General features: G+C 45.3%; 1 protein-coding gene and 1 long non-coding RNA gene across 2 annotated transcripts in view; both read right to left on the bottom strand.

Moving 5' to 3' along the window:
- Window positions 1-14,709: 14,709 nt before the first annotated feature.
- Window positions 14,710-17,374, bottom strand: LOC130575320 (uncharacterized). Its single transcript, XR_008965546.1, has 3 exons — window positions 16,436-17,374; window positions 15,183-15,233; window positions 14,710-14,866 (listed from the first exon to the last, which is right to left on the bottom strand). It is a non-coding gene; the product is annotated as an uncharacterized LOC130575320 (long non-coding RNA).
- A 3,458-nt stretch (window positions 17,375-20,832) lies between these two features.
- The window catches only part of NRN1 (neuritin 1), an 8,793-nt gene continuing 5,857 nt past the window's right edge, over window positions 20,833-23,768 (bottom strand). Inside the window, exon 3 of the mRNA XM_057369134.1 lies at window positions 20,833-22,330. Within this exon, the coding sequence (XP_057225117.1) occupies window positions 22,099-22,330 (232 nt within the window). The 3' untranslated portion in view covers window positions 20,833-22,098. The remainder of the gene's footprint in view (window positions 22,331-23,768) is intronic.

Below are 23,768 nucleotides of genomic sequence, written 5' to 3'. Positions count from 1 at the left end.
TTCCCAATGTCCCCAAAGCTTGACTGCCTTTTTTGACAACATTACAAAAGCAATGTGGAAAGGGAAAGGAACACAGAGCAAGAGTAAAGCATTTACTTACTTAGAGAACTGACTCAAGATATGGACTTTGCTAAAAAGGCTGACCAAAGGGATGTGATGCCTAAGAACAGGTTTTTCTCTTGAGATGGTATTTTTCATGTCCTGTGCCATATATGTCATCCTGCACATCTTGTCTGTCAAGAAACAGGAAAACTAACAGGAAAAGTCCCAAAAATGCAGCAGCTCCCTCAACCCAGACCCATTGACTTTACTCACAATAACCAAGACTGTAAAGAGAAAGTGGAGATTTCACCCCTTCCTCTCAGCAAGGGTCAGTTTTCTTCTTGAGCTACTGTTGTCTCCGTGAACGTCCAGACAATGGCTCAGCCTTACCACAAGCAGAGTCTCAGTCTCCATCCTTGGTCTGGGACTGCTGGTGTTACCTCTGGAATTGGTCCTGATACCTCAAGGCTGCCTGACTCTTTCCATGCTAACCTCCTGTTTTAATTTCTTTATAACTTAGCATGAGCATAATACTTTTTTTTTTTTTTTTGATGGTGACTATATGATGGGCTCAGGACCAGACCTGGTTTCCCCATTTAAAGAATAATGCACTTCTGCTGGMGGAGGAGCAGGGCAGGGACACAGAGGGAGCTGACTGGCTGTCTTCTGAGAGAATGCTGAATTTGTCTTGTTTAGCCTAGCAACAAAAAAGCTGACAAAAGCTAGAATTGTTATCTGAAAATATCCCAGAAGCAGAAAATGGTTGCTTTAAAAAGTCAGTTTAGCATGATAGTAAATGGTTTTAAAACTCTTGGGAGTCAGTCTAGGCTGGAAATCAGGAGCTCCTTCTGCTCTCAAAGTGATGGAGTCCTCGCAGAGGCTTCCACAGGATGCTGTGAAGTCAAAAAAACTCAAATTAGCTCTGAAGTGAGGCTTGAGCAATTGATGAAAGGGAATCTACAAAGCCAATGCCTGCCGTTGCAGGACTCTGGATTACAACATCTAAGACGTCCCTTCCAGGACTGCATTTCTAAGATGGGAACTACCATCCAAACACAATTATGTGAATATTGAAGTTGTGTAAGGAGTGTTCAAAATCACTTAAATCATGAGGAAGACTTTACTGCCTCCATCATTTTCCTTCACAGTGCTGTGGAAAGAAGTGTATCATCGCTTTATCTCTGCTCAAGTATTAAAGTAAGAAACATCCAGGAGAAAATTAAATAAGATTCAATTTGGTGTTTTGTAATGCTGAACATCTTATTTTCCATGGAAGAAATATTGAATAATGGTGTATTTGGACAACACTTCTTTTTAAAATATAGCACACCATCACATAAATGAGGCCAATTTTTTAACATAAAGATGCAGTTTCTAAGTTTTCCTCAACTTTTAAAGCTTTTGAGTGCTTGGATATTCAATCTTATAATTCTTTCAATGTAGAGAGGTATTTGACTGTTGTAATGCTGAGGTRGTGCAAGAACGGTCAGTAGAAACAGATTTCCATCAGTGGTGCTGTGCCATTAAGAAAATAGAAAGCCTGAACAGTGATAGATAATAGAAGCTGACAATGAAAACAAAGTTTGTTTCCAAGTGAAATTATAATTGAACTGTTTTGAGCTGTATTTTACTAAGTCCGCTTGCAAGAGTAGGATCAGTGAAAGAATTTTCTGTCTCATAGGGAATGTGTTCCAGAGAATGTCTTCTCCAAAAAGAAGCAAGCAAATTTCAGCACTGATAACTTTCTTATTCCTAAAACCAATTATTTTCAAACATGTCATCTACACTAGCTCTCGGTGAGGATTAACTACATGACAGGCTTGAACTTTTAAAAGCAAGTGAGTTTTATATTTTGAAAGAGCAGGGGGAAAAGGTGAGACTAATTTTTACTGCACAGAAACATGTAAAGTTTTTCAGTGTTTCATCACACACAGTCTTCTTGCCATAATAATAATGAAAATTATTCCCTTCCTCTTCTTTTTTTGACTCCCTGACAAGAGAAGCTTTGTGATTGGATGATGTAGACTAATTTTTAATGCATCATTTATCATATGAATAGCTTTTTGCAAGTGAAACTCCCCATCTAGCCCAGGAGTATTTTTTGTTAATTGCTTTGCAAACATTAAAGAATATTTCTAGTTCAAGCTGCCTGTCCCAACATTATTGAATRCTACATTTGTGTTGTCTGACTGTGTGGATCAGCACTAAGAGTTGTGTATCTTGTCTGGCTCTTTGTGACAGTCAATTCAAAATCCTATTTCAGCAAATATTCATGGACATTATGTGAAAATGCTTCCTTATGCTTCCTTATGCTTCCTTATGCTTCCTTGTACTCTTCCACAAGTATATTTCTGTATATTTTCAGAGAATGAACCTTGTAATGCTCACACTCCCTAAACCCCCCTAGGTTAAGAGACCTGCTGCTATTGCACTGCAGAGAGGCTTTCATCCTCAGAGCTGCCAGAAATTGAACACTGGCACTGGATATTTGCAGGAATACTCCTATAGTTTTTTAGCTACCTGTGGGTTTGCTCTGAGTATGGAATGTTTTGTCCCTAAAGGAAATACTTACAGATGTGGGAACCTGGCTGCTATTCAGGACTTGATTTGCTGCAGTGAGTTCTTCCCCGACAAAATTGCCACTGATGGGATCTGTGTTATCAGGACATCAATTACCCCCCTCAGGCCACCAAAATGATGAACTTTCAAAGCTAACGTAATTAAAGGGGTCAATAAATGTCTTCACCCAAGATAGATGGAAAACACCAGGGTTTCAGTGTGACTTAAGCTCACAGACTTTCTGTTCATAACTGTTGATCACCTTTTCTTTTTTTAAAATTTATTTTCATCTTAACTCTAATTTGAGACTTCAGTAAACCCCTGGGAAGCCTGTGGAAAGCCAGCAGTGCCCAAATAGTGGCTTAGCTGGTGGCCAAGAACAGACAACCCGCATTTATCAGTGGTGTCACATATAAATTCTCCTCCTGTTGGAGGTTTTAATGAGGGAGATGTTTCCAGGATGAAAAAGAATAACAGGACTGAGAAACTTTAATTCTGGAAAATGAAAGAAGAAGACTGAAAAGAAGATAATCACAAGGATTTAAACTTCAGTACGTAGGAGGTGTTCTGTAGGGGAGTCAGTGTGTCGTGCCGAAGGTTTTTTTCCTTTTTCCACAGAGAGGTCCAATTTGGCCACTCTTGGGTAGATGATATTGGACCCCTCAGGGTTTCAGTGGGACTTATCTAGCAGAGTTTCTATTCATAGCTGTTGATCACCTATTTCTTTTTTTAATTTATTTTCATCTAAACTCTAATTTGAGACTTCAGTAAACTTCTTGGAAGCCTTTGGAAAGCCAGCAGTGCCCAAACAGTGGCTTAGCTGGTAGCCGAGGACACCAGGGGAGCCCCGCCTTTCAGGTGGAAGAACAAACTGCAGTCTTTCCCTTTCCACAGCACCTTTTCTTAGCCAAATCGATAAACAGATTGAGGCTTGAAGGACTAGAGTGGCACAGGCAAAAGGACAAGGCTGGCACACCTCATCCTCCATCTTCATTCCTCACAGGAAAAGGCATTTCCAGGTAAATATGGCTGAAATAACTTCAGTCAAGGAAGGAGAAAGTGGGAGATGTTTTTTTTTTTCATTCATTAAGGACACTTGAAAAACTATGTTGTCAGTCTTTGTTAAAGAAAGTTAGAAACTTCCCACAAAAGAGATTTTTCTTTTGCTGATATCATGCTTAGCTTTTTTGTTTGGTTGGGTCAGGGTACTTTGCATTGAGAGTAATGATTTTCTCATGAGAAAAATTAGAAGAAAAAATTTCTCTTCCTTGCAAAACTAATTTTTAACTTGGTTCAACTGTAGACATGGATTAGTTATTTATTAAAAATAGTCAGAGAGATTTTGTTCCTGCCAACTGTCAAGCATGCTGCCACTAAAAGCATTTGAGCTTTATTCTGAATTTTTAGCGTGCCAAGAAGTCTCCTAACCTTGTAGAGATGACCTGAGTGCTGCAAGTTAAGTAGATGCTCACCTTCCATTTGGTGGAGAGCCCAGGTTTTCAGGGCTGTAGAAGTGAACTGGCAGTTCARGAAATAAAGTCTCTCTTCCCTGATATTTTTTTTTACTTTTTAGCTGACAAGTGTACTGATGGCCACTTTAATTTGATTTGACACAGATGGTCATTTCAGTTGGCAATCATCCACAAAAATACATGTCACCTTTGGCTAATGACCTACCCTCATCGATAATCTTGTGACATCTTTTCCACATTGTGTATGACACGTTCCTGTGAACTTCCTGCAATAACCCCATTCATGTTTTTAAATCCCAGCCTGCCAAATGCCTGGATCCAAAATGTCATTTCTCCCTCACAAGTGCACACCAGCTGCTGAGGGAGTTCCATGTGATGCTCCCTCCATCTTAGCCCTAGGACCTGGTGGGAAGGGACATGGGAAATACCATGGGACGACACGAGTCCTTGTATTCCTTCTGTCACACTTCTGCCACAGCCTGGAGGGTTTTCATTCCTTCAGCCTTTCCCTAGATCTGAAATGGATGGATGTTGAGTTGCAGCACTGTAGATCAGGGAATGAGGTCTTTTTGTACCTTTATTTTGTATGGTGTTTCGATAATAATTATTAATGACACATAATAATTCTAGATCCTTATTTTCTCTGCATCTGTAATGATTTGGAATGTATAATTTTGCCTGCTGAACTGCCTAATCTCTTCAGAGGAGRAGCTTTAACCTTTGGCATGCACATGAAGCCTGATCAAGAGCCCCCTGTAATCCATGGCTGCCCAGTGAAACTCAGGGTGATGTGACATGCAGGATGCCATCAGCTCCTACAGGAGTAAGTGGTGAACAAGAGGCTGGTAAGATAAAGTCTTGCATCTCCATGCAACATTTTCCAGCTCCTATTTGATAGACATTTTCCAGCTCCTATTTCAAAGACATTTTCCAGCCTGATCTTCCACTGGAATACTTCTACGCAGTTTACATTTGTTTCTGTCACAGGCCTATTTGCCCAATAAATTAAACAGTCAATAAATGCAGGGACCATAAATCTTCCCCATGGCTAATTACCTTAAAAATGAGGAGGCTGCTCTTCTGCCTCCTTTGTTTCATTATATGGTTGCAGCAGCAGCAGCTGACCTGGCTAATAATCCCAGTAGCCTGCCTTCAACTGGGACCATTGCAGGGTCACAGGGAGGACAAATATGAAAATCAGGCATGTGCAGAGTAATTTTTCTCAGGAGAAAACATATGAATATGAAACAATGAGAAGCCACAGGGCTTCCTAACCTGGATATTACATACTTTTACCTTGGCTGAGGCTGTTCTGCCATTGTGAAATGCCCTCTGGGAGCCACCGCTGTAACSCTTGGCAGTCGTTCCTCTACGTGAGCTGTGGGAAATCTCCGTCACGGTGCAGCCATCTGAACCTTGTTTCTGCGAGGTCCCAAAGGCCTTCACAAGGTTTGTTTATTATTAGCCTCATTTATCACTCTTATGACTGATTTTGAATATAAGGAAAGTGGATCCTATTAAAAAAAATCATGTGTTACTATTTAGGACACAGAGTCAAGTATGGAGTAACCCATATTTCATCATCCTACTATTAAATAACAAGTATTCATTTACTTCACACCAATTAGCTAAGAACAGGCAAACTAAATTTCCACACGTGGCAGAGAGCAAACTGCTGCTAGATTATAAATGTCATATGTGTACCCAGGATATTTTATGAAAAAGATTAGTGAATTGTTTTCCACCTCATAAATTTCCTTGTTGTTCTAGTAGGAGACATTTCCAGTTTTTGATGCCTTCTCTGAACTGTTGACTGTAGGAGTGCAGCCCAAAGAGTGCTGGTGTTGTCACCCCTGCCTGTTGCCACTGTCCTGCTTCCCACCATGCCCTGAGTTGCACTGGTCACTTTCAATTTCTGGCATACAAGAGTGAACAGTGGCAGAGCTTTTCGGCCCCCTGTGCACTCAGGTTGTTTTAAAAAAGTATCATTACAAAAACAAAGGTCACTTAAGAACACACACAGACAGAAAATCCCATTTTAGATTAAAAAAGTGCAGTGGAGTTTGACCTTTGCTGTGTCTTCTGCATGCCTCCTCTCTAGAGCTTTATATGGTGCTCATGGTCATATTCCTTTATTATTCCCATGGCTCTGTTTCTTCCTTCCAGGCATTAAAAAAACAAAGCTAAGAACCACAAATTTTAGTTAAAACGGGTTGACCTACCCTTTGAAAACAGCAAGTGCATTCCTCGGTAATTCACAAACAGGAAAATCAGGCAAGGTCAGTGACCAACTCATTTCTTGTGGCTTGACCCATCTCACTGTGCCTACAGTTTGCTCCTGAGCTCTCAGGGCGATGGTCCTTTCATACACCAGTGTTTGGGATTTGCAGACTGGGCACAGATCAAGGTCCTTTCCTTACAGGATCTTCCAGACTCACCTTGCAGACTGGCAGGCTGATTTTCACTGGATCGATGAATGAGTTAGGACACTGAATCCCTCTCTGAGCACAAGGAGCAGAACTCTCCATTCAAGTTTTCAGGATACATCAGCAGTACACAAATGTCCAGAAGAGAAATCTGCTGCAACACAAGGTCTTTTAGGGGTAGTGGGGAGCAACCCCCAGCCACAACAGCAGGACATATGGGCATTGCCTGTATTGGAGCATGGATTTTGCCATGGAGAGTTCCTAYATGGCAGAAAACAGTCCAGATGTGAATCAGCTCTCGGAAACCACTCCAGCTATAAAAATGGACACTCATGGCTCATAAAAAATAAGAGAGGCAAATAATTAACTATCATGAGGTTCCCTGTCTCCTTTTGCAAACAAAACAGAGCACAAAAGGAGCAACCCCTGCAAAGTGTCTGTGATTCTGTACTGTTCACCCTACTCTGGTACACTGAAGGGCAGGAGACCTTCCCCAGCCTACACAACTCATGGCTTTTGTCCATCTGCATGAAGGATCTCACCTCTGCAATGCTGCAGCCCTCGCAGAAATACCACAGGCTTCTCTGGGTAATCTTCAAGGGGGAAAAAAATGAGAAACAAACATCAAATGATTCTCCCTGATGGCTATAAAGGCACAAGGATAAACAGTGTGGCTTATTTAAGGGGACAGGGCCATGGGAGGGCTCTGGTAGATCTTCTCAGGAAGCCAAGTCACATGCAKCCATACTTGATAAGGAGCTGCTTCTTTTCCCAGAAATGCCATTGTCCTCTGGGTGCTTGTCAATTACTGGACATATGAAAGATTTGATCCAAGATAATTTGCTTCTCATATATGAGTGAATATCTAACTACCCATCTTCAGTCTGACTGATGAAAGCCCACGCAACTTGGCAAACTTCCTCCTCCTACATTTCAGGGATGGCTGCTCTCCATGAGTGCTCTCCATGAGTGCTCTCCATGAGTGCTCCTGCCACAGGTATGGATGCCATCAAAACAGATAGCCCTCTGCAGTGAAAAATATCCGTAGGAGACAATCTGCATGAGAATGAAAAGGTGTTTTCCCCACTTTATTCTGCAAGAGCAATGCAAACAGGGTGTCCCATCAAAATGCTGCTTTGCTTTCCTTTGGTTTCTCTCCTTTGTTTTTAGTGATCAAGTGAAGAAAACAACCCCATTTCTCTTTCCCAAAATCTCCAAGGTAAAATTCATTTCAGATACCCTTCATGAAACAGCTGGATAGAAGATTCTCCCTTGGGTCACTCAACATATTCATTAGATTGCTCTCACTCCTCTAAGATAATGGATCATGTATCCCAGGACTTGTCCACACTTGCAAGTTATCACTGATTAAGGTAAGGTGCAAATACAAAGTGCCATTGCTGTTTCTCAAGAGCAGCTCAAGGGTTGAGTTCAGCAGGAACAGTGCACTCTGATTTTTCAATGACAGGGTGTTAATCAGGAATAGATGACTGGAAACAACCCAAGCCAGAGGTTATGACGTAGATGAATCAGCCACACTCGCTTGAACCTCTCCCAGAGGGCTCTAGCTGCCCTTGCCAACAGTAGGAGATGTTTCAAGCAAGTGCTTGAAAGCACAAGATCCTATGGATGATTTCAATTAATGCTGTGCATGTAAAAGTCTGTACCATGCTTTGCAACAGGGAAGCAGCATTAAACCATTAATACTAGTTGGGTTATCTGCTCATGGCTAGGAATACTGGCTGGTGTGTTCATCTGTTGAGCAGCCAAGAAAAAGGAAAGACGTTTGACAATATGTTCCAGCTGCAAATAAAAGCCCAGAGCTACATGAGACTTTTTCACTGGAGCCTGTGACAGGGCATGGTATTGCTGCTCAGCAAAGTTGTCAGGCAGCAAAGCTGTGAAGGAACATTTAGTGGGTTGCAAATGCTCTCTTCTCGTCTTTCAGTTTTGCAAATTTTATTGAGTGACGCTGCCCTTATTCTGTATTTGTCCCTTCTCAGTGGAGGTACTTGACAAGTCAGCTGGGGAGATCTATCATTGCATAACCTCATACTCGACAGACAAAGCAGTTCTTTGCCCCCTTCATGCAGCCAAGGGCTCCAGGCATTTCTCAGGCATCCTTCAGCAATGCACTTCTGCAGAAATAAAAAACCTCAAAGCTCAGAATTTGATTTTCCTCTCTTTTTTTTTTATTCTCTTAGCCTAACCCAAAACACTTTAAAATGAATAATTGCTATCATCTTCAGGAAAGTTGTGAGGTAATTAGGTCTCTGGTCTCTAATTTATATGCAGAAGTAGAAAAACACTCTATCCTTGACAGGATTAAAGCACCTGTGGGTACTATTCATGCTTTCAGGTCATCTCTGGCCACTTTGTTCCTGGTCAATGCTCAGAGGAAAGCAGGTGCTTCCAGCTGGCAAAGCCAGGCTGGGCTCTGGGAACATGAAGGCTTGTCCCACCCAGACCTTTGTCATCCCAGCTGGGTGTGGGTCTGGGATTGCTCCCACCCCACAGCACTGGTGACTCCATTCCCATGTGCTGTGGGGCGGGATCCAGTGCGGGAGCTGCCACCAGGGGACAACTGGCCAAAGGTAAATGTGTGAGGCCATTCCCACCCTGCAGCTCACAGGATGCCCCACTGCATCAGTCACCTGGGCTCAGCCTGTCCTGGGGAACTCAACATGCAAGAGAGGGCACAGAAATGGGGCTCCAGAGGCAGACTGGCAGAGCAGTTCTGGAATGTGGGGTGATGAGAGCCAGGAGAATACAAACTTCTTGAGGAATAATTTGCGACTCTACATGTGAAACCGACTTGGGGACTTGCATTATCTAACATTGTGCTGATCTCAGGGGAGATTCAGGACAGGCCTCTCCACCTGCTGAGGAGCTGTGTCAGAGCTGGCCTGGAGATACAAGTGAATAAACATTACCTGAGGGAGTCTGGCTGAGCCTGTGAACAAGAACCATCTTCAGACAATACCGGTGTGAACAACCAAGCCTGTCTCTCAGGGAGGGACTGGTGAGGATGATGGGATACAGTGCAAAACACACTAACAATGGTCTGTTTTTTTCTACGCAACCATTAGTTTTTGTTTTCTTTCAAAAATGACCATCCTATCAATCTGACCCTGAGGCAGTTAACACATGGGGCTCAAAGCTACAGTGAACCCATATGTGCACACCAGCTTAAGAACAAAACATTTCATTATCACCTTGAAGTCTCTAATTCAATCTGGGCTTAAGCTTGAAGCAGACACAGTTCCAGTTGTAATAACCCGGGAACTGAGAAGAACTAGAACTTCTGAAAATCAAGTCCAGAGGCACTCAGGATTTCCAACAATGCCGCAAGTCCAAGGAAACTTTCTGATGGTGTCATTTGTATTTGGAGTTTCACTGGTCTAGAAAATAAGACATGAAATAGATTCTGTGTATTCTGCAGGCAGGTACCATATTGCCAAATGTAATACTTCCAGCTGCAGTCAGTGTACTCTTTTGCTCTAAATTTTTCTTTCAGAGTTATATTGGTCCAAAAAGATGAGATTTGAAACTCCACTTCTATGATCATGAAAGATTTTGCTCATGCTATCCTCTTTAACAGGTGCATCCAGAGTCTAAGCCCATTTTAGAAATATGTCAGAGAAAAAGAAGCTAAAATGACTTGCCAAAGCTGCTGTCTGACCTCTAAATACATATTTAAAGCTCTATCTCAGGGCTCCACAGCCCCCAAGGAGTTCCTGTCCTTAGTGCCAAAGGCAGAGTTCAGGCCCAGCTCCTGCAAACAAGGTGTTAAGTTCACATGGTAAAACCAGGTGCTGTTTACACAGAAAATTGGGGCAGACATCTACATGTCACCAAGCAGCTTCCCTGTACACTCAGTGGAAATACCCAGGGTAAACCTTTTCCTCTTTACTGTGTTTCCTCCTACACCTTTATCTTCTGAGGCAGCTTCTGTAAGTAACCTGAGATACAAAAGTTTCCTTGTCATGGTGTAAAAATTCTAAATCTCCACTGCCTTATAACCTGCTCCTTTTGCTGGGAGTCCATCAGCTCTTCAGGACATGGTGCCAAGAGACATCACCCCTTTTACACAGTTTGACATCTGTAGGTCTCATTTATGGTTGGTGGGGGGAGTATAATTCACAAAGCTGCTGAGGAAATGTGTGCAGCAAAAAAGCCCTGGAAGAGAAGGGCACCCAGCTGAGGACACGGTGGTTCTGACTGAGAGGACTTGCTCAGCAGGCAGCGTGCCTTGCAACTTCTTCTCTCACTCTGGTCCCAAAGCAACATTCACTGACTTGCCAGTAACCTCATATACTTGTTAGTAAGTCTTTGCCCCAGAAAGGCTTCAGAAAAGCTGGTCAGCAAACATTTTCATCAATTCAGTAGTGGCAATGATTGATGACCAAATTTTATTGTTTATTTAATCAAAAGAACACATTCTGCAAAGAGCAGATATTTTGAAAGAAAAAGTATTTCCTGATGATGTTAATTTATCACATTGGAGTTCTAGAAAGCCATGAGAAAAGTTTGGAGAGATCCACAAGAGATCTTGATGTCGTGTAATTTCTGATAGATGAGCATCATCAGGAAAACCTTGTTACCAACAAGGTTAAGGTTGAGTTTTCCAGATACTTCAGCACAAATTACCTTTTAATGTTGTCCTAGGCATATTTTTCCTGGCGAGCACTTCTGCAGACCTCTTGGTCTTTGCTCCAAAGAAGCTGAAAGGCAAGAGTTTATTCAAAAGCCTGTGCAAGTAGCAGTTTGTGTCACACAGGTCTGCTGCCATGGTAGCTCCTTGCCCACTGGGTGCCCAGCTCAGGCTCCATTGCTCTGACGTGGTGACACGGTGATATTTACCCTATAAAATACTCATTTGTACCAAGTGGTGAGTTTGGTCATTCAGTCAAAGGGCTGGTTTTTACAGCTGAACTTCACCAGAAAAGCTGAGTGAAGTCAGTGCTCATTCCCACACGGACACTCAAGCCCAGATGCAGCCTTGGCTCTGTTGTTGGACATGAAATCTTGCAGCACCACGCACTGCCAGGTGCAGAGAGAAGCATAGCAGCTGGCTGGGAGAGAGCCATTCCCTTCAGGTTAAATTAAATTTATGTTGGTTTAATTTAAGACGGTTGGGAACACTTTTTAAGCTAGAATAACAAAAGCCACTCTGAAAGTGAAATAATGGATGGCAATAATATTGACACATGGCAATAATAATAAAGATGCAATACTGCCTGATAAAGGTTTTATTTTAATAAAATGGAACCAAAATAAGTTTCTGTGTGGACTACAACCCAGAGGCCAATGAGTCTTAGACATCTTTGAGAAGAGGAAACACTGTGCTCAAACTCTGCTGGGACGGAGCAGAAAATCTGAAGCCCAGATTATTTTTTTACTTTGCACTTTAACACAGAGAACATTGGGGCAGGTTCACAGACACAAAGCTCATGCTTTATTTACTGATCCTGTAGCTGGTGGCATACACCAAGTTCAATGTTAAAAGGAAAATTGTAGCCAGACAGGATACAGTCGGGAGTCCTCATGTGGCTGTCCTCTCCTGGCGTCTGCTCCAGCAGCAGGAGATCACTGTCGTATCAGCAACCACCTCCTGGTTAAATTATATCCTTCATTAAAGCCTGCTTGAGTTGCCTTCCAGTGATCTTTGTCTGATGACAACACTGGCATTGACTGGATTATGCTTGATTAAGTATGAATGCTGCACGCTAATTGGCTGATACGCTTTTTATGCATTTGTAATTAGGTATTATTTATCTTGCATTAAAATTACTGCTATTTACTCATTATATGTAATATTTGTTCTAATATGCACTCGTTGGTCTGGAAAGCACCAAGTGGAGAGGGCATAGGGACTTGAGTGGTGAATTTTATGAATTATAACCTGACAGCAATGGGATGAGAAGGCAGAGAAGAAGAGCACAGGATGATGGTGAGGTATAGGAAGCCTTTTCCCAGGAAATACGGCATAAAAAATGCACCCTTGCAAGGCTGTGAGGAAAAGAGCACTGTGAAGCCATGTAAAATGGGCTGCCACAGCACCCCTGGAGTAATTTTAAGTGAAAGGCTTCAAGTAAAAAAGCCCCTTAAAAATTGAAAAACCTTTAGGAGTAGGCCAGTACAACCAATTGCACTGTACAATGTTTGGATAACACAACCCCCTCTAAGCCTCATAAAAATTACATAAAATGGTCAGTGGGTTTTTGTGCATATCCTGCACTCGGGGTACACACGGAGTTTCCAACTATCCCATTCCTTGGCACACAGAAATTGATGGGGAGGTCTGGGCTTTCATTTCCAAGTTTCATTGTGTGTATGATCCACCATAGGCAGAGAAGATTAAAGAGTATGGGAACGCCTAAATCTGGAAAGAACAAAGCAGAGCTCAATGGATGAATATGAGTAATTGCATCAGGTGCAAAACCACAATTACTGACATTATAATCACTGAAATTAAATATCAATTTATATGAATATACACCATAATACTTTTGACAGCCTCAAACATTGTGGGATAGCAAATAAAAGTGGGATGACAGCTCCCTGATTTGTAAAGAAGTGGAACCATAGAATCATTAAATCTCACTTAAAGAATTTTATTCCATAAGATACAAGGACAGGAAAGGTTTCAGTGCAAAGAGGGTAAGTGCTAATAAATGCCCAGTAAAATCATGCATACATCTGCAGCTATTAAGACACACAGCAGCTTTTCTAAAATACAAATGTAGTACATGAAGTAACAAACCCTGCAGCAGCACCATGGAAAACTTTGGTCTGAAGGAGAGGGTGGGAAGAAGATCATTCCCTTTGGGACAGGATACACCTCGCTTTAGATACTGCAGACATACAAGTTGCATGCTAATTGTGTCTTTGTCTTCCTCCAGTCCACAGAGAGAAACGGGTGTCACCGGAGACGATCCTTACCATATAGATATCCATTTAGCATGCCAGGTGGTGAGATGAATCCAGCTCATTTCTCTCCCTCACCAATTTTCATGAGAGAACTTTCCATCTCCTGGAGAATATCTTCTCCAGCATGTCCCTCCTGGCCCTTTAAGTGTGTGAGAGCTCTGCAACTACAAAGCAGCGATTTTTTTCCCTTCAAAACAGCTTCACTTTCCTCTCCCACCTCCCCTCTTTCCTCCTGGTGTTTAGGTCCTTTTTGCTAGCAGGATGGCTTTTTTTTTCACCCCGTTGCTAGGTTGGTAGCCTAGTTTCCCAAGGAAAGGAAAGGAATGAGATCACACTGTCTGTGCAAGTGCCAGTCGGTCCCTCCTAAATAATTTTTGAGCCTGTGAACTGAGTTTGATCAAACTTGACAAGGGATAAAAGTCTCAAAGGTTTGAGCTGCCCACAAGTGCTGTGGAAGTAGGCAGGCAGAGGAGAAAAAACGCTGGGAGTGCATCCACTGCAGAAAGTTAACTGTATTATTAGACACCAGAGAGTCCACACCGAAGACAGTCATTACCACTGAACTCCATGGGAGATACAATTTCACAGATTCAGCAGCTCACACGATGACTTGATTAACATGAGCATGAGCAAAATGTTCTTCTCCCCTTCTTCCAGAGYGCAAGGCTTCCAGTTGCAGAGCAGCAGGGGAGAGCTCAGAAATGACAGGCTGGTAGAGTGAATTTAGAGCTAATTGCTGCTCCTTCTTATGCCAGTACTCGTGTGGAACTCTACTCGACTTCCCTGTGACTCCGGTGCCCCCATTTGCATGATYCGGTTCACTCAGAGGATGAGATTGGAAAGCTCAGAGCACGGACCTGAGTGAGCAGAGCGAGTCCCAAATTGCCGTGCGCTGGCGCAGCTCCGCGGGGCGGGYGAGGCTGTTTTATCCCGAGCCGTCATTCCCGGGGGCAGCTCCGTGACGGAGCGTCCGGCTCGCTCCTCCTGCGTCCGTCTGTGCCGCAATTGCTGGCGGCGATTCGCTCACCGCCRGTGTGAGCTGGAACACACGCTGAAGACCAGCAAAAGCTGCGCCTGGTGCGTGGGCTGGCTCTCGTTTGTTCCTGCTGTGGCTTTTCCTAGAAGTCAGCCACCCCAGGACTGCCTGACTACTGAGCCTGAGCAAAACCCTCGCAGCTCCTTGGTGACACTTGCTAGGGAGAAAAACGAGCTATTTGCACAGGTGGGGTTCAAAGAGAAGTGGAAATCGCTCATCTTACAGGGGAAAAAAGGAAAACCAACAAACTAACCACAGCTGACATTAAAATGACGACTGGGGAGTTGTGCGATTTTTGTGTTCAGTGAAATATTGATGTTTTCTTCTTCTCCTAAGCCTTCTAAGCATTGATGTGCCAGATAGCTGATTTAAGTGGAGAGAGTGCAAATCACCATCACCTAAAGAAAACGGAGGGAAGGTAATTAAATGAACTTTTGATGCACAGCAAAACAGGGGGTTCACGAGCTTTGGGTGACATGGCTGAAAATGGACTGGGATCTGCAAAAAGGATAGGTATTGCAACCTGTCCTCSATGGTCTAGCCAAGGGCCGAAAATTACAGCCTGAAGTGCCTGCAGTGCAGCATCTGCATGAGGCTGGTCTGCTATGATGTTCTTTAAGACGAGTTTTCTTCAGAGGGGGAGGTGAACCGCAGCTCCCCTGCACCCAGGGCTGAATGTTCTCTGTTACGTAACAGATCTGTGAAGTAATTTACCTATTATTTGCTGTTGTCATGTCAATCCAGGTGTCTTCCTCCTGATGAAAGCTAAAAGATAAAATAAGATTGTTCTAATTAATAAAGCCTACCTTCTCATGCAGCATTTTCCACAAATTTTAAAGGTCTCAAAGTGCTGTCCCATTTAATGGATGCTGGGAGTAAGGGTGAAGCAGACCAAGTGAAGTGCCTTGGCAACAGAACACAACCAAGTCTTGCATCACAGGTCTAATAAAAGGGACAAGGGCACCTATTAAGCCTCAATAAAATGCAAAGCTTAGGACAATTTTCTGACATATTGGATCCTTCAATGAGGCGTTGCGAAACTAATGTGACCAATGTTCCATGCTAACAAAATATGTTCTGGATTTTTCATCTGACAACATAATTTAAGGATTTCTTGGAATATGGGAAACAAAACGAGGCAGTGGCTTTACAGGAATCATTCCTTTGCAAAAGGCAGCTTGTGCCAGAGGACTGGAAAATTGAAAGTGTCCCAGGGGAGCACAGCAATGGATAAGACCTCCTACACTACCCAGTCAAAATAAAATGCATTAAAAGAAGCATAAATACCAAACTGACAATTTATTGCAAAACTTCTTGTATGTAAGGTGCTACTCTTGTCAAAAATACTAATTTAGAAGGGCTGACAAAGAAAACCTATACTAAACACATGATTTGACTCTTGGAGAGGTACATTTGGCAGAATTAGATCATGTATGTAGCTGTATCTGAAGGAAAATTACTGACAGTGACTGCAGCAAAATAGGTGGCTTAAGACAGGATAAATATGCTTAAAACAACTCCTATCAGTATCAGTGATTTTTTTCTTTCGTATGGTTACTAATGGTTTTTGGTTGATTCGCTGTTTTTTTCTTTGGCTGCCTGAGGTTTTGGGGTTTTTGTTTCCTGTCTTGGGGAGCATCAGTTTGAATGTTCCAGTTTCCAAAGTGTTAAAGAAATTGGTGATATTAAAGTGGTATGAAATGATCCACTGCCCATCCACTCTTGAGAATGTTTCATGGCAAAAAAAAAAAAAAAAAAAAAAAAAATAGAGGGTTCCCTGCAGATTTGATCTTTGATTCTTGAGAGATTTTCACAGTCTTTAATAAATTGGTATCATAGGCACGAAACCTGAAGGGGCAAAGCACGATGCACACAAAAAACTCTTTGTATTTTGGGGGCATGAACTTGGAGTTCATATCAGGATAATATTCCTGTCTGAGGTAAAACTGAGCATTCAAAATCCTTACCTAGGCAGAATGCACATTGACTTCAGGGGATACTTTTTCCCAGAGAATGGCTGTGTAAAGAAGGTCAGGACTAGCTGTTTGTCCCCTGCAGCAATGTTGTTTCTCTGGCTGAAGAGGCTTCCAGCACCTGCGAGCAGGGATTTATTACTGCTGGTGCATACCAGCATTCAGGTTTTGGTCAGCCTCACCTTGACCTTCAGGAGGCTCTTTCAGTCTTTTTCTTCATATCAGCTTTGGAGATAAGCAAACAAAGAAACAAAATAAAAYAATAAAGCCTAAAAAGCTAGGGCACAACCCACAGGCTGGGTTTCTGAGAATTTGATCCATTTAAACCAATTTCTTCAGTACCTCCTGAAAGGCAAAGCCTGTGCCAGTGCAGTCTGCCCATTTGTTATCAAACCCATAGTTCAGGAGTATGGGGCTTTGAGCAAAATCTTCTAACACAAACCCACCATGGGGATTTGAGGGGGAAGGAACAGCCGATAACTCACCAAAAACAATGCTGTTGTCACTCTCCCACATCATCTCCAGCTTCTCTTCTCGCTGGTGGAACTGGGCAGCAGAAGATCCTTAGCCCAAAGCAAATGAAAGCCCTTTTCTGTACTACCACTGCAATGGGCCCTGGATGGAAACTGTCCCTCAAGGGAGGCACCAGCCAGCTTGAAGCACATTTGCCAACAGTGCAACTGATCTCAGCTGCCTAAAGAAACTGTTTCAGACATCTAAAATCACTTCTGATTTCATAACAGACTCCTCTGCAATCCTCACCACTTTGCCTGCTCTCAACCCTGACCAAAAAAAACCCCAAAACCTAAACCAAAAAAAAAACCCACCCAAACCCACTTGTGATGAAGAATGAAGTGGCTCAGAAAAATAAGCTGATTTGCCACCTCCTCCTGTGAGTCCTGCCAGCCAACTCCTGCAACAGCCTTGCTCTGCAGCATCCTGTAAGCAGGATCTGCAACCAAGGCAAGGGAGAGGGAAAAGCTGGAGGAGGAAGGGGGGAAAGCACAGAGGCTGCACACAGAGAAAGCCASGGCTATTCCTGCTGCCCATCCTGGAGGCACCACCTCTGCATCAGGAGGGAGTATCAGAGGGAGAATCTGGCTTTCTGGATTTAATAAGCTCAGTTTTCCTTTAATTGGGGCCCTCAGGCACTACTGTAGTGCACCTAATGGCACTAATCATTAATGAATCAGCCCTGATGAATAGAAAGGCTGAACTGTTCTCTCTCTCCTTAGGTTGTCAGCCCTTCACAGAATTTACTGGGTTTCACTGGGCAGGACAGCGATTGCACAGATTTTGAAAGGACCATGGAGAGGAGGAGGGCTGGAAGAGCCACTGATCCATTCATCCCTAGACTGTGCAAATGAGGCAAGGACCAATAGCATGTGGCTGCTTCCCCTGAGATGTAGACATAGCCACCAGAAAGTCCTGAGAGAAATGGATACTGCACCTTACTTTAATACCATGCCTCCCTGCTCCCTCCCTAAGCACCAGCCAGTTTGCCCTCACTGCCACTCAGGTTTTTTCTCATTTCTGTGTGTCCTGGCTCAAGCTTTTGCTCTCAGCAMAGGCCCACTCCATCTCCCTGTTACAGCCTTTGAACAGATGGGAAAAAGCCTTCTTTTTTTTTCCACTTAAAGCAAACAAAATCAACCACCTCAGCCCAGTGCTGGCATAGTCTCGCCGTGTCGGAGGGCAGCCCGAGCAGGGGCAAGGCGCTGCCCTCCCTGCAGGGCTCAGCCAGGCTGCTAAAAGGGGGAGGGAGGCAGCAGTAGAGCAACCGCCTGCCAAGCACGGGTGCATCCAGCGCTGCCGGGGAAGAAGGAGCCAGCGCTCCGCGGCCCTCCGGGGACTGCGGGGCTGCGGTTGCTCAGTCGGAGCTGGGGATAGGAATTAGGGCAGGCAGAGCCGCARTGGCTGCAGCCCTTCCTGATTATCCACCCAGCTAGAAATGCGCTGGCTTGTCTTTTGTTTCAGCTCTGTTTTTTTTCCCCTGTTGATCTGCATTTATGTTGGTTTTTAATTTTTTTTTTCCTTACCCTGTATGCATGCGTGTGTGTGCATTTTTTTTTTAAGTAGGGGATAATTTTGTTATGGTCGTTGTCAAGGTTTAAACGCTTTTCTGTTGCTTTTTCCCCCTCTCCCGTTCACCAGCTCACGTTTGCCCAGGAGTTCAGAAGGGTTCTTATAGGCTTGAACCTCTTCCAGGTCTTGCTACAGCAGCCGCTGCCTGGGGCAGTGGGACCAGCCTGGCAAGCGACACCTCAGCCTTTCCCGCAGCCTTTCCCAACCCTACAGGTGCAAGGCGGCAGGGAGCAAGCCCAGTACACTCAGTCCCTCTCTGGGACTTGGCGGAGGACTCGTATTTCCTTGGCCACACAACCCGGCAAGGCAGAGCAACCATCCACCCCTGTGGTCGAAAAAAAATAAATACATAAAATCGACCATTGCACTTAGGCTTCAGAAACGCTCCCTGAAAGGGGCGGAAAAGGGAACAACCAATGCCAAAGGACACCTTGCGCATTGAGGTGTCCTTACGAAATGAAGGGGCGGAAGATGAGGGGGAGTTTGTTGATTGCTTGTGTTCCCCGAAAAAAACCACTGAGCTGCCAGCGGGGAGAGCCTCGCTTTGCCGGTTTGTCCGGGGGAGCTGAGCCGGCGGGACCGGGGCTTGCTGCTGTCCCCGCCGCCTGTGCCGGAAATCCAGGGGTGCAATGCAGGTTTCTGTGTCCCGGCTAGCTCGGCGGGCCCGGTGGCCGGCCTGTGCCCTGGGGATGAGCGTCCGACAATTAGGAGCCCCAAACGGGAGAGTCCAGGGGGAGACAGGGGGGAAGGAAAGGGGCCCGGGAACGACCACCAGGCATCCTCCCCACCCGTTCGGCTGTTTTTCACCGCTTTGCCACCCTTTATTTTTCTCCTCAACGGAGGGTTAATTGGGGGATGTGCTAATTACGGAGATATTATTCATTAGTAATTGAACTTCACACGAAGATAACTCGAGTCCGCTAATGAGCTGGAAATCGCCCCCTTATTAGGGCGTTTCAGCTTTCTTCTGTGGGGTGAGGGAAAGCTGGGAGGCTCCTTTCCATCGTCCTCCTACGGACGGGCATGGTCCAGCAGCCGGGAAGGCGGGGGCGGCGGCGGGAGCACGCCCGACGCCCAGCCGGGGGATGCCGGCAGCGGGCGGGACCGGTGCCCGAGCACCCCGGGGCGGAGCGGGGCGTGCTGCCCGCCGCCGGCGGGGGGTCCCCGCGGCCCAGCTGGCCCAGACAGCAGGCTGCGGAGCCCCTTGCACCTCAGCAAGAGCTCCGTCTCCCCTTTCTCCTCGGCATCTGGCATTTCSTGCTACAGGAAACCGTAACAGCAGCGCCTGACCTCATGAATACAGAGATGCGCACAGAAAAATCAATTTAGGTCTAGATCGTCTGTGGGGAGGGAAAATAACCCAAACCATTTAAACAAAGCTCTGCTCTCCAGGGTTTTCCTTTTTCTTTGGTGGTGGTGGGGATTGAGTCTAGAGGGAGGCCAAAGTAAAACGAAATTCAAGCAGACCTGTGCCTGCCGAAGCGAGGCTGAGCTCTGCAAAGCCCCCCCTCCAAACACACGCATAATGTATTTTATCATTAAAAAATCAACATTGCTTCTAGTGGTAAAGACGCCTGGCTCCAGTTCCTGAGCACATTCGTTGCTGGGATTCAATCCGTTTGGGAAATGCAGATTGGCTTGCGACCCACTGTTTGATTTATGAACTGTTACATTTGCTATTGCTTACACATTACATTGCGGACCTTGGGAAGGGAGGKAGCAGGGAGAGGGGGCGAAGGAGAGACCCTGCCACCCTACACATTCGCAGAGGAGAGCTATCGCACGGGCAACGGCTCCCCAGAGGAATAAATCACCCCGCACCAATTCGTGGTCCCTACCTCCCCATCACCCACTCACCCACCTACCCACCCCAGATCGCCAGCTGGGCTCTCGTCTTATAAGTAAAAAGGACGTGTTTACTCTTTGATGTGGATTTCTTTATAAAGGCATCAGGCGTCTATAAATAGCCGAGGTTAGAGCAGCTTCTGCTGCGAAATCAATACCCCGTCCCCCCTTCCCCTTGCTCCTTCGGCTGAGCTGCCTTATTAATTATGAAAGGGCTCCTCTGCGCCCCGGCTCCGGCTCCGCAGCCTCCTCCTTAATGGTGGTTGCCGCCTTCCCTCCGCCGGGGCTCGGCATCGCTCCGCGCCCGCGGGAGAGCCGCGCCGCCCGCCCCCGCCGCTGCGCGGGGCTCCCTGCGCCAGTCCCGGGCGGCTGGGAAAAAGGGGGTGCTGCGGTTCGCGGCTTCGGGAGGAGGAGGAGGAGGGTGGGAGGATTTAAAGCGTATTTTTAAGGAGGAAAAGAAAGAAGGGAGGGGGAAAAAAAGAGAGAAAGGTTTCGACTAAGCGATTCAGCCACCCTGTCCTTGTTTGAACTGAAATTGCCGTGTTCGTCAAGGAATGGGTTCAAGATTTAGACTTCCTCGCCTTAAAAGCCCTGTCCTTTCCAAGATACTCTAGGCATATTTTATAAAAAGGACAACACCCTCATTTCAAACAATAATTTTTATTTTATACTTCTGTCTATACTTTGTAGCAAATCTTTTTTTGTTATTTTTTGCTGAATTGACTTTATAATAAACTTTTGCTTAAATTACATTTCTCTTCTCTTTTAAAATCAAGGCTCTTTTTTTTCAAAATCATTTTGCTGTTGTTTTTTTGTTTTTTTTTTCCTTTAGGTTAACATGTAAGCCCCCTTTTTGTGATCTCTACGGTTGGATATTCAGGTATTTTACTGGTATGTGTAACATCTAAAACAAAGAGGAGGAAAAAATTAAAGGCAGTGAATTCGGAAAGATGCCTTCGAACAGYAAGTAAAGGTAAACTCTCAGAGATGTTAGCAGCATTCCTTCATTCCTCCGGACATTTAGATAGGTCTTTCTTTCTCTTGCTCCATCCTTCCTTAGCTGTTCGTTTCCCTCTCTTTCTCTCCCTCTCTGGCTCTCTTTTCCCCTTGAGGAAAAATGCTCTTTTTTATTAATTTTTAATTTTTTTTTTTCAGTGGAATGACCAAAAAAACAAGCGACTGTGGAGGAAAGATGAGAGATTGTGAATTATTCACCATATGCTTCACACGTGGACATCTACCTTGGATTTCTCGCCAGTGCCTTTTTCTGTCTGCGGTTTTTGTTCTCGCCTCGCACATTGCCGCATTTTTAGCGGAGCCCGTGGCTCGCCGGGAGGTACCCGGCCGGTTACAGCCTTAGCGGTAGGTGGCCCAGAGCCGTTCCTGAGATTGCGTTTGCACAACGAGGGCTCGAGTTTGTTTCTTTCTATTTTTTTCTATTTTTGATTCGAAGCGATAGTAAAGCTGAGGTCCGATTTGGGCTGCGCGCCGCTGCCTGTTTGGTAAGATTTGGCAAATAAAACACAAAAAAAAAAAAAAAAAAAAAAAAAAAAAGGGAGAACGCTTCCACAGTCCTACATGGGTGTTTCACCATCATCAGCCACCACCACCACCATCATCATCATCATCAACCACAGAAAAGCACAACGTCCCCAAAGCAACGGATGGACACTTCCTCTATAGATCCAGCACATGGAGAGGGTGTGGGTGTGAGTGTGCTCGCCCCCCTAGAAAGGCAGCCAGGTCACTAGGGCGGCCCACAGAGCCGCCAGGAGCAGGGGCAAGGCCGGCGGGAGGAGGGACGGTGCCGCGCCGCTGCCGCCTCCGCACAGTTCAAATAAGCTGCCTTGGAAATCGAGGTTTTTGGATTCCCGTCTCAATTTCTCCCAGAGGTCTGTCGCTCCTTCCTGGCAATCGGTGAGCGCTGTGAGGGTGCAGGCGTGGAAATCATCCCAGTACCTGCAGGAGGGGAGAGCAGCCGGCGTCAAAACAGGAACGCGCCCACCTTCCCGGGGAGGGGGCCCGCCCCTCGGGCCCGCCGCGCCCTCCTCCCGCCGGCGGAGCCGAGCCGGGCATGCCTAAAAGGGAGGCTGGGCCGGCGGGGAGGAGCCGCTGGCTGCGCTTTCGGGGGTCCCCCCCATCCCCAACCCCGCCTTCGGCACCGGCCCGGGCGGGGTGTTGCAAAAATTGCTTTGCTGGGTCTCTCCGGCGGAGGGGTCTTCGCCTGACATGGGGACAGGACATGCACCCCTCGGCCGCCAGAACGCAGCCTGGGAGCCCGCGGGCTCGTCCACAGGGCTTTTCGTCACCCCCGGGTAGACGAGGGTGGGAAAGGCACCGTTCGGGGTGAAGAAACCCTCGGGAAGGGATACCCCGGGGCGGGAAAGGGCCTTTACTGCAGGAAAATGTCTAGAAGGAAGAGTAGGAGAAGCGGGAAGAGTAGGAGGAAGGAACATCTTCCGCTTCTGAGCGCCTCGCACCGRCCCGCAGCAGGGCAGCGGGAGGGAYCTCTGAATCCTGGCCAGGGGTCTATAGGCAGAGGAGGGATTCTCCTTCCTAGGATAATTTCCAGCTAKTCGCACAAATTTTCCCAGTTTTTCAATTCCCTTCTTCAAGGGGGTTGGACTGGCGTTTATCGCCGAGGTAGGATCCGTTGTCTCATGGACCACGTAGAGGGGGTACGGGAAGACCTTTCCTCTCCATATCTGGGTTATCAAAAATCACCGCGAATCTGCCCTCTGCCTTTTATTTCCCCCATGCCTCAAGGCAGACGTCTGCAAAACTGGGTCTTGATTTTCCTACTTTTCCTTTTTTTTTTTTTTTTTTTTTTTTTTTTCTTTTTTTTTTTTTTCTTTTTTTTTTCCCCAAAGTAGTCCTACAGCCTCTAATTTATGAGCACTCTAAGCTGGTTGTAGACTCCCAATGTTTGCTGCATTTGTAATAAATAATGAGATACTGAGAATCCAGAGTCTGAGAGTGTGCCTCTCCTGCAGTATTTCTGCTGTAATTGCATCTCCCAAAGGAAAATTAAATCTTTCACCATCTTCTTTCAATACACATCCCGGCACGGGGCGAACACAATCGGATGGTGAGAGGTGGTCGGGAAAAGGGTCTTTCTTGCAAAAGAAGTACTTTTTACAGAACAGGATCACATCTGGTCTGGCACTCGAGGGCAAAAGGCATCATATAAGGTCGCTGCTGCCCCTGAATATCTATTTCTGTTGCAGGACACAAAGTAAACCTCAGCCCAGCATTTACAGAGATGTGCCAGCCTTACTGTTTGAGTCAGGAATCTCTAGGTAGGGAGTACTGTTACAGAGCCTCTTCTCACTTTTTTTTTTGTCAGGAATCTCTAGGTAGGGAGTACTGTTACAGAGCCTCTTCTCACTTTTTTTTT

This window comes from Malurus melanocephalus, unplaced genomic scaffold (genome assembly GCF_030028575.1).
Source record: "Malurus melanocephalus ecotype Western Australia unplaced genomic scaffold, MMel_1.1 scaffold_103, whole genome shotgun sequence".
NCBI classification, from domain to species: Eukaryota; Metazoa; Chordata; class Aves; order Passeriformes; family Maluridae; genus Malurus; species Malurus melanocephalus.
Note: the sequence above shows the minus strand (reverse complement) of the source record. Positions and strands in the feature narration are given on the sequence as shown.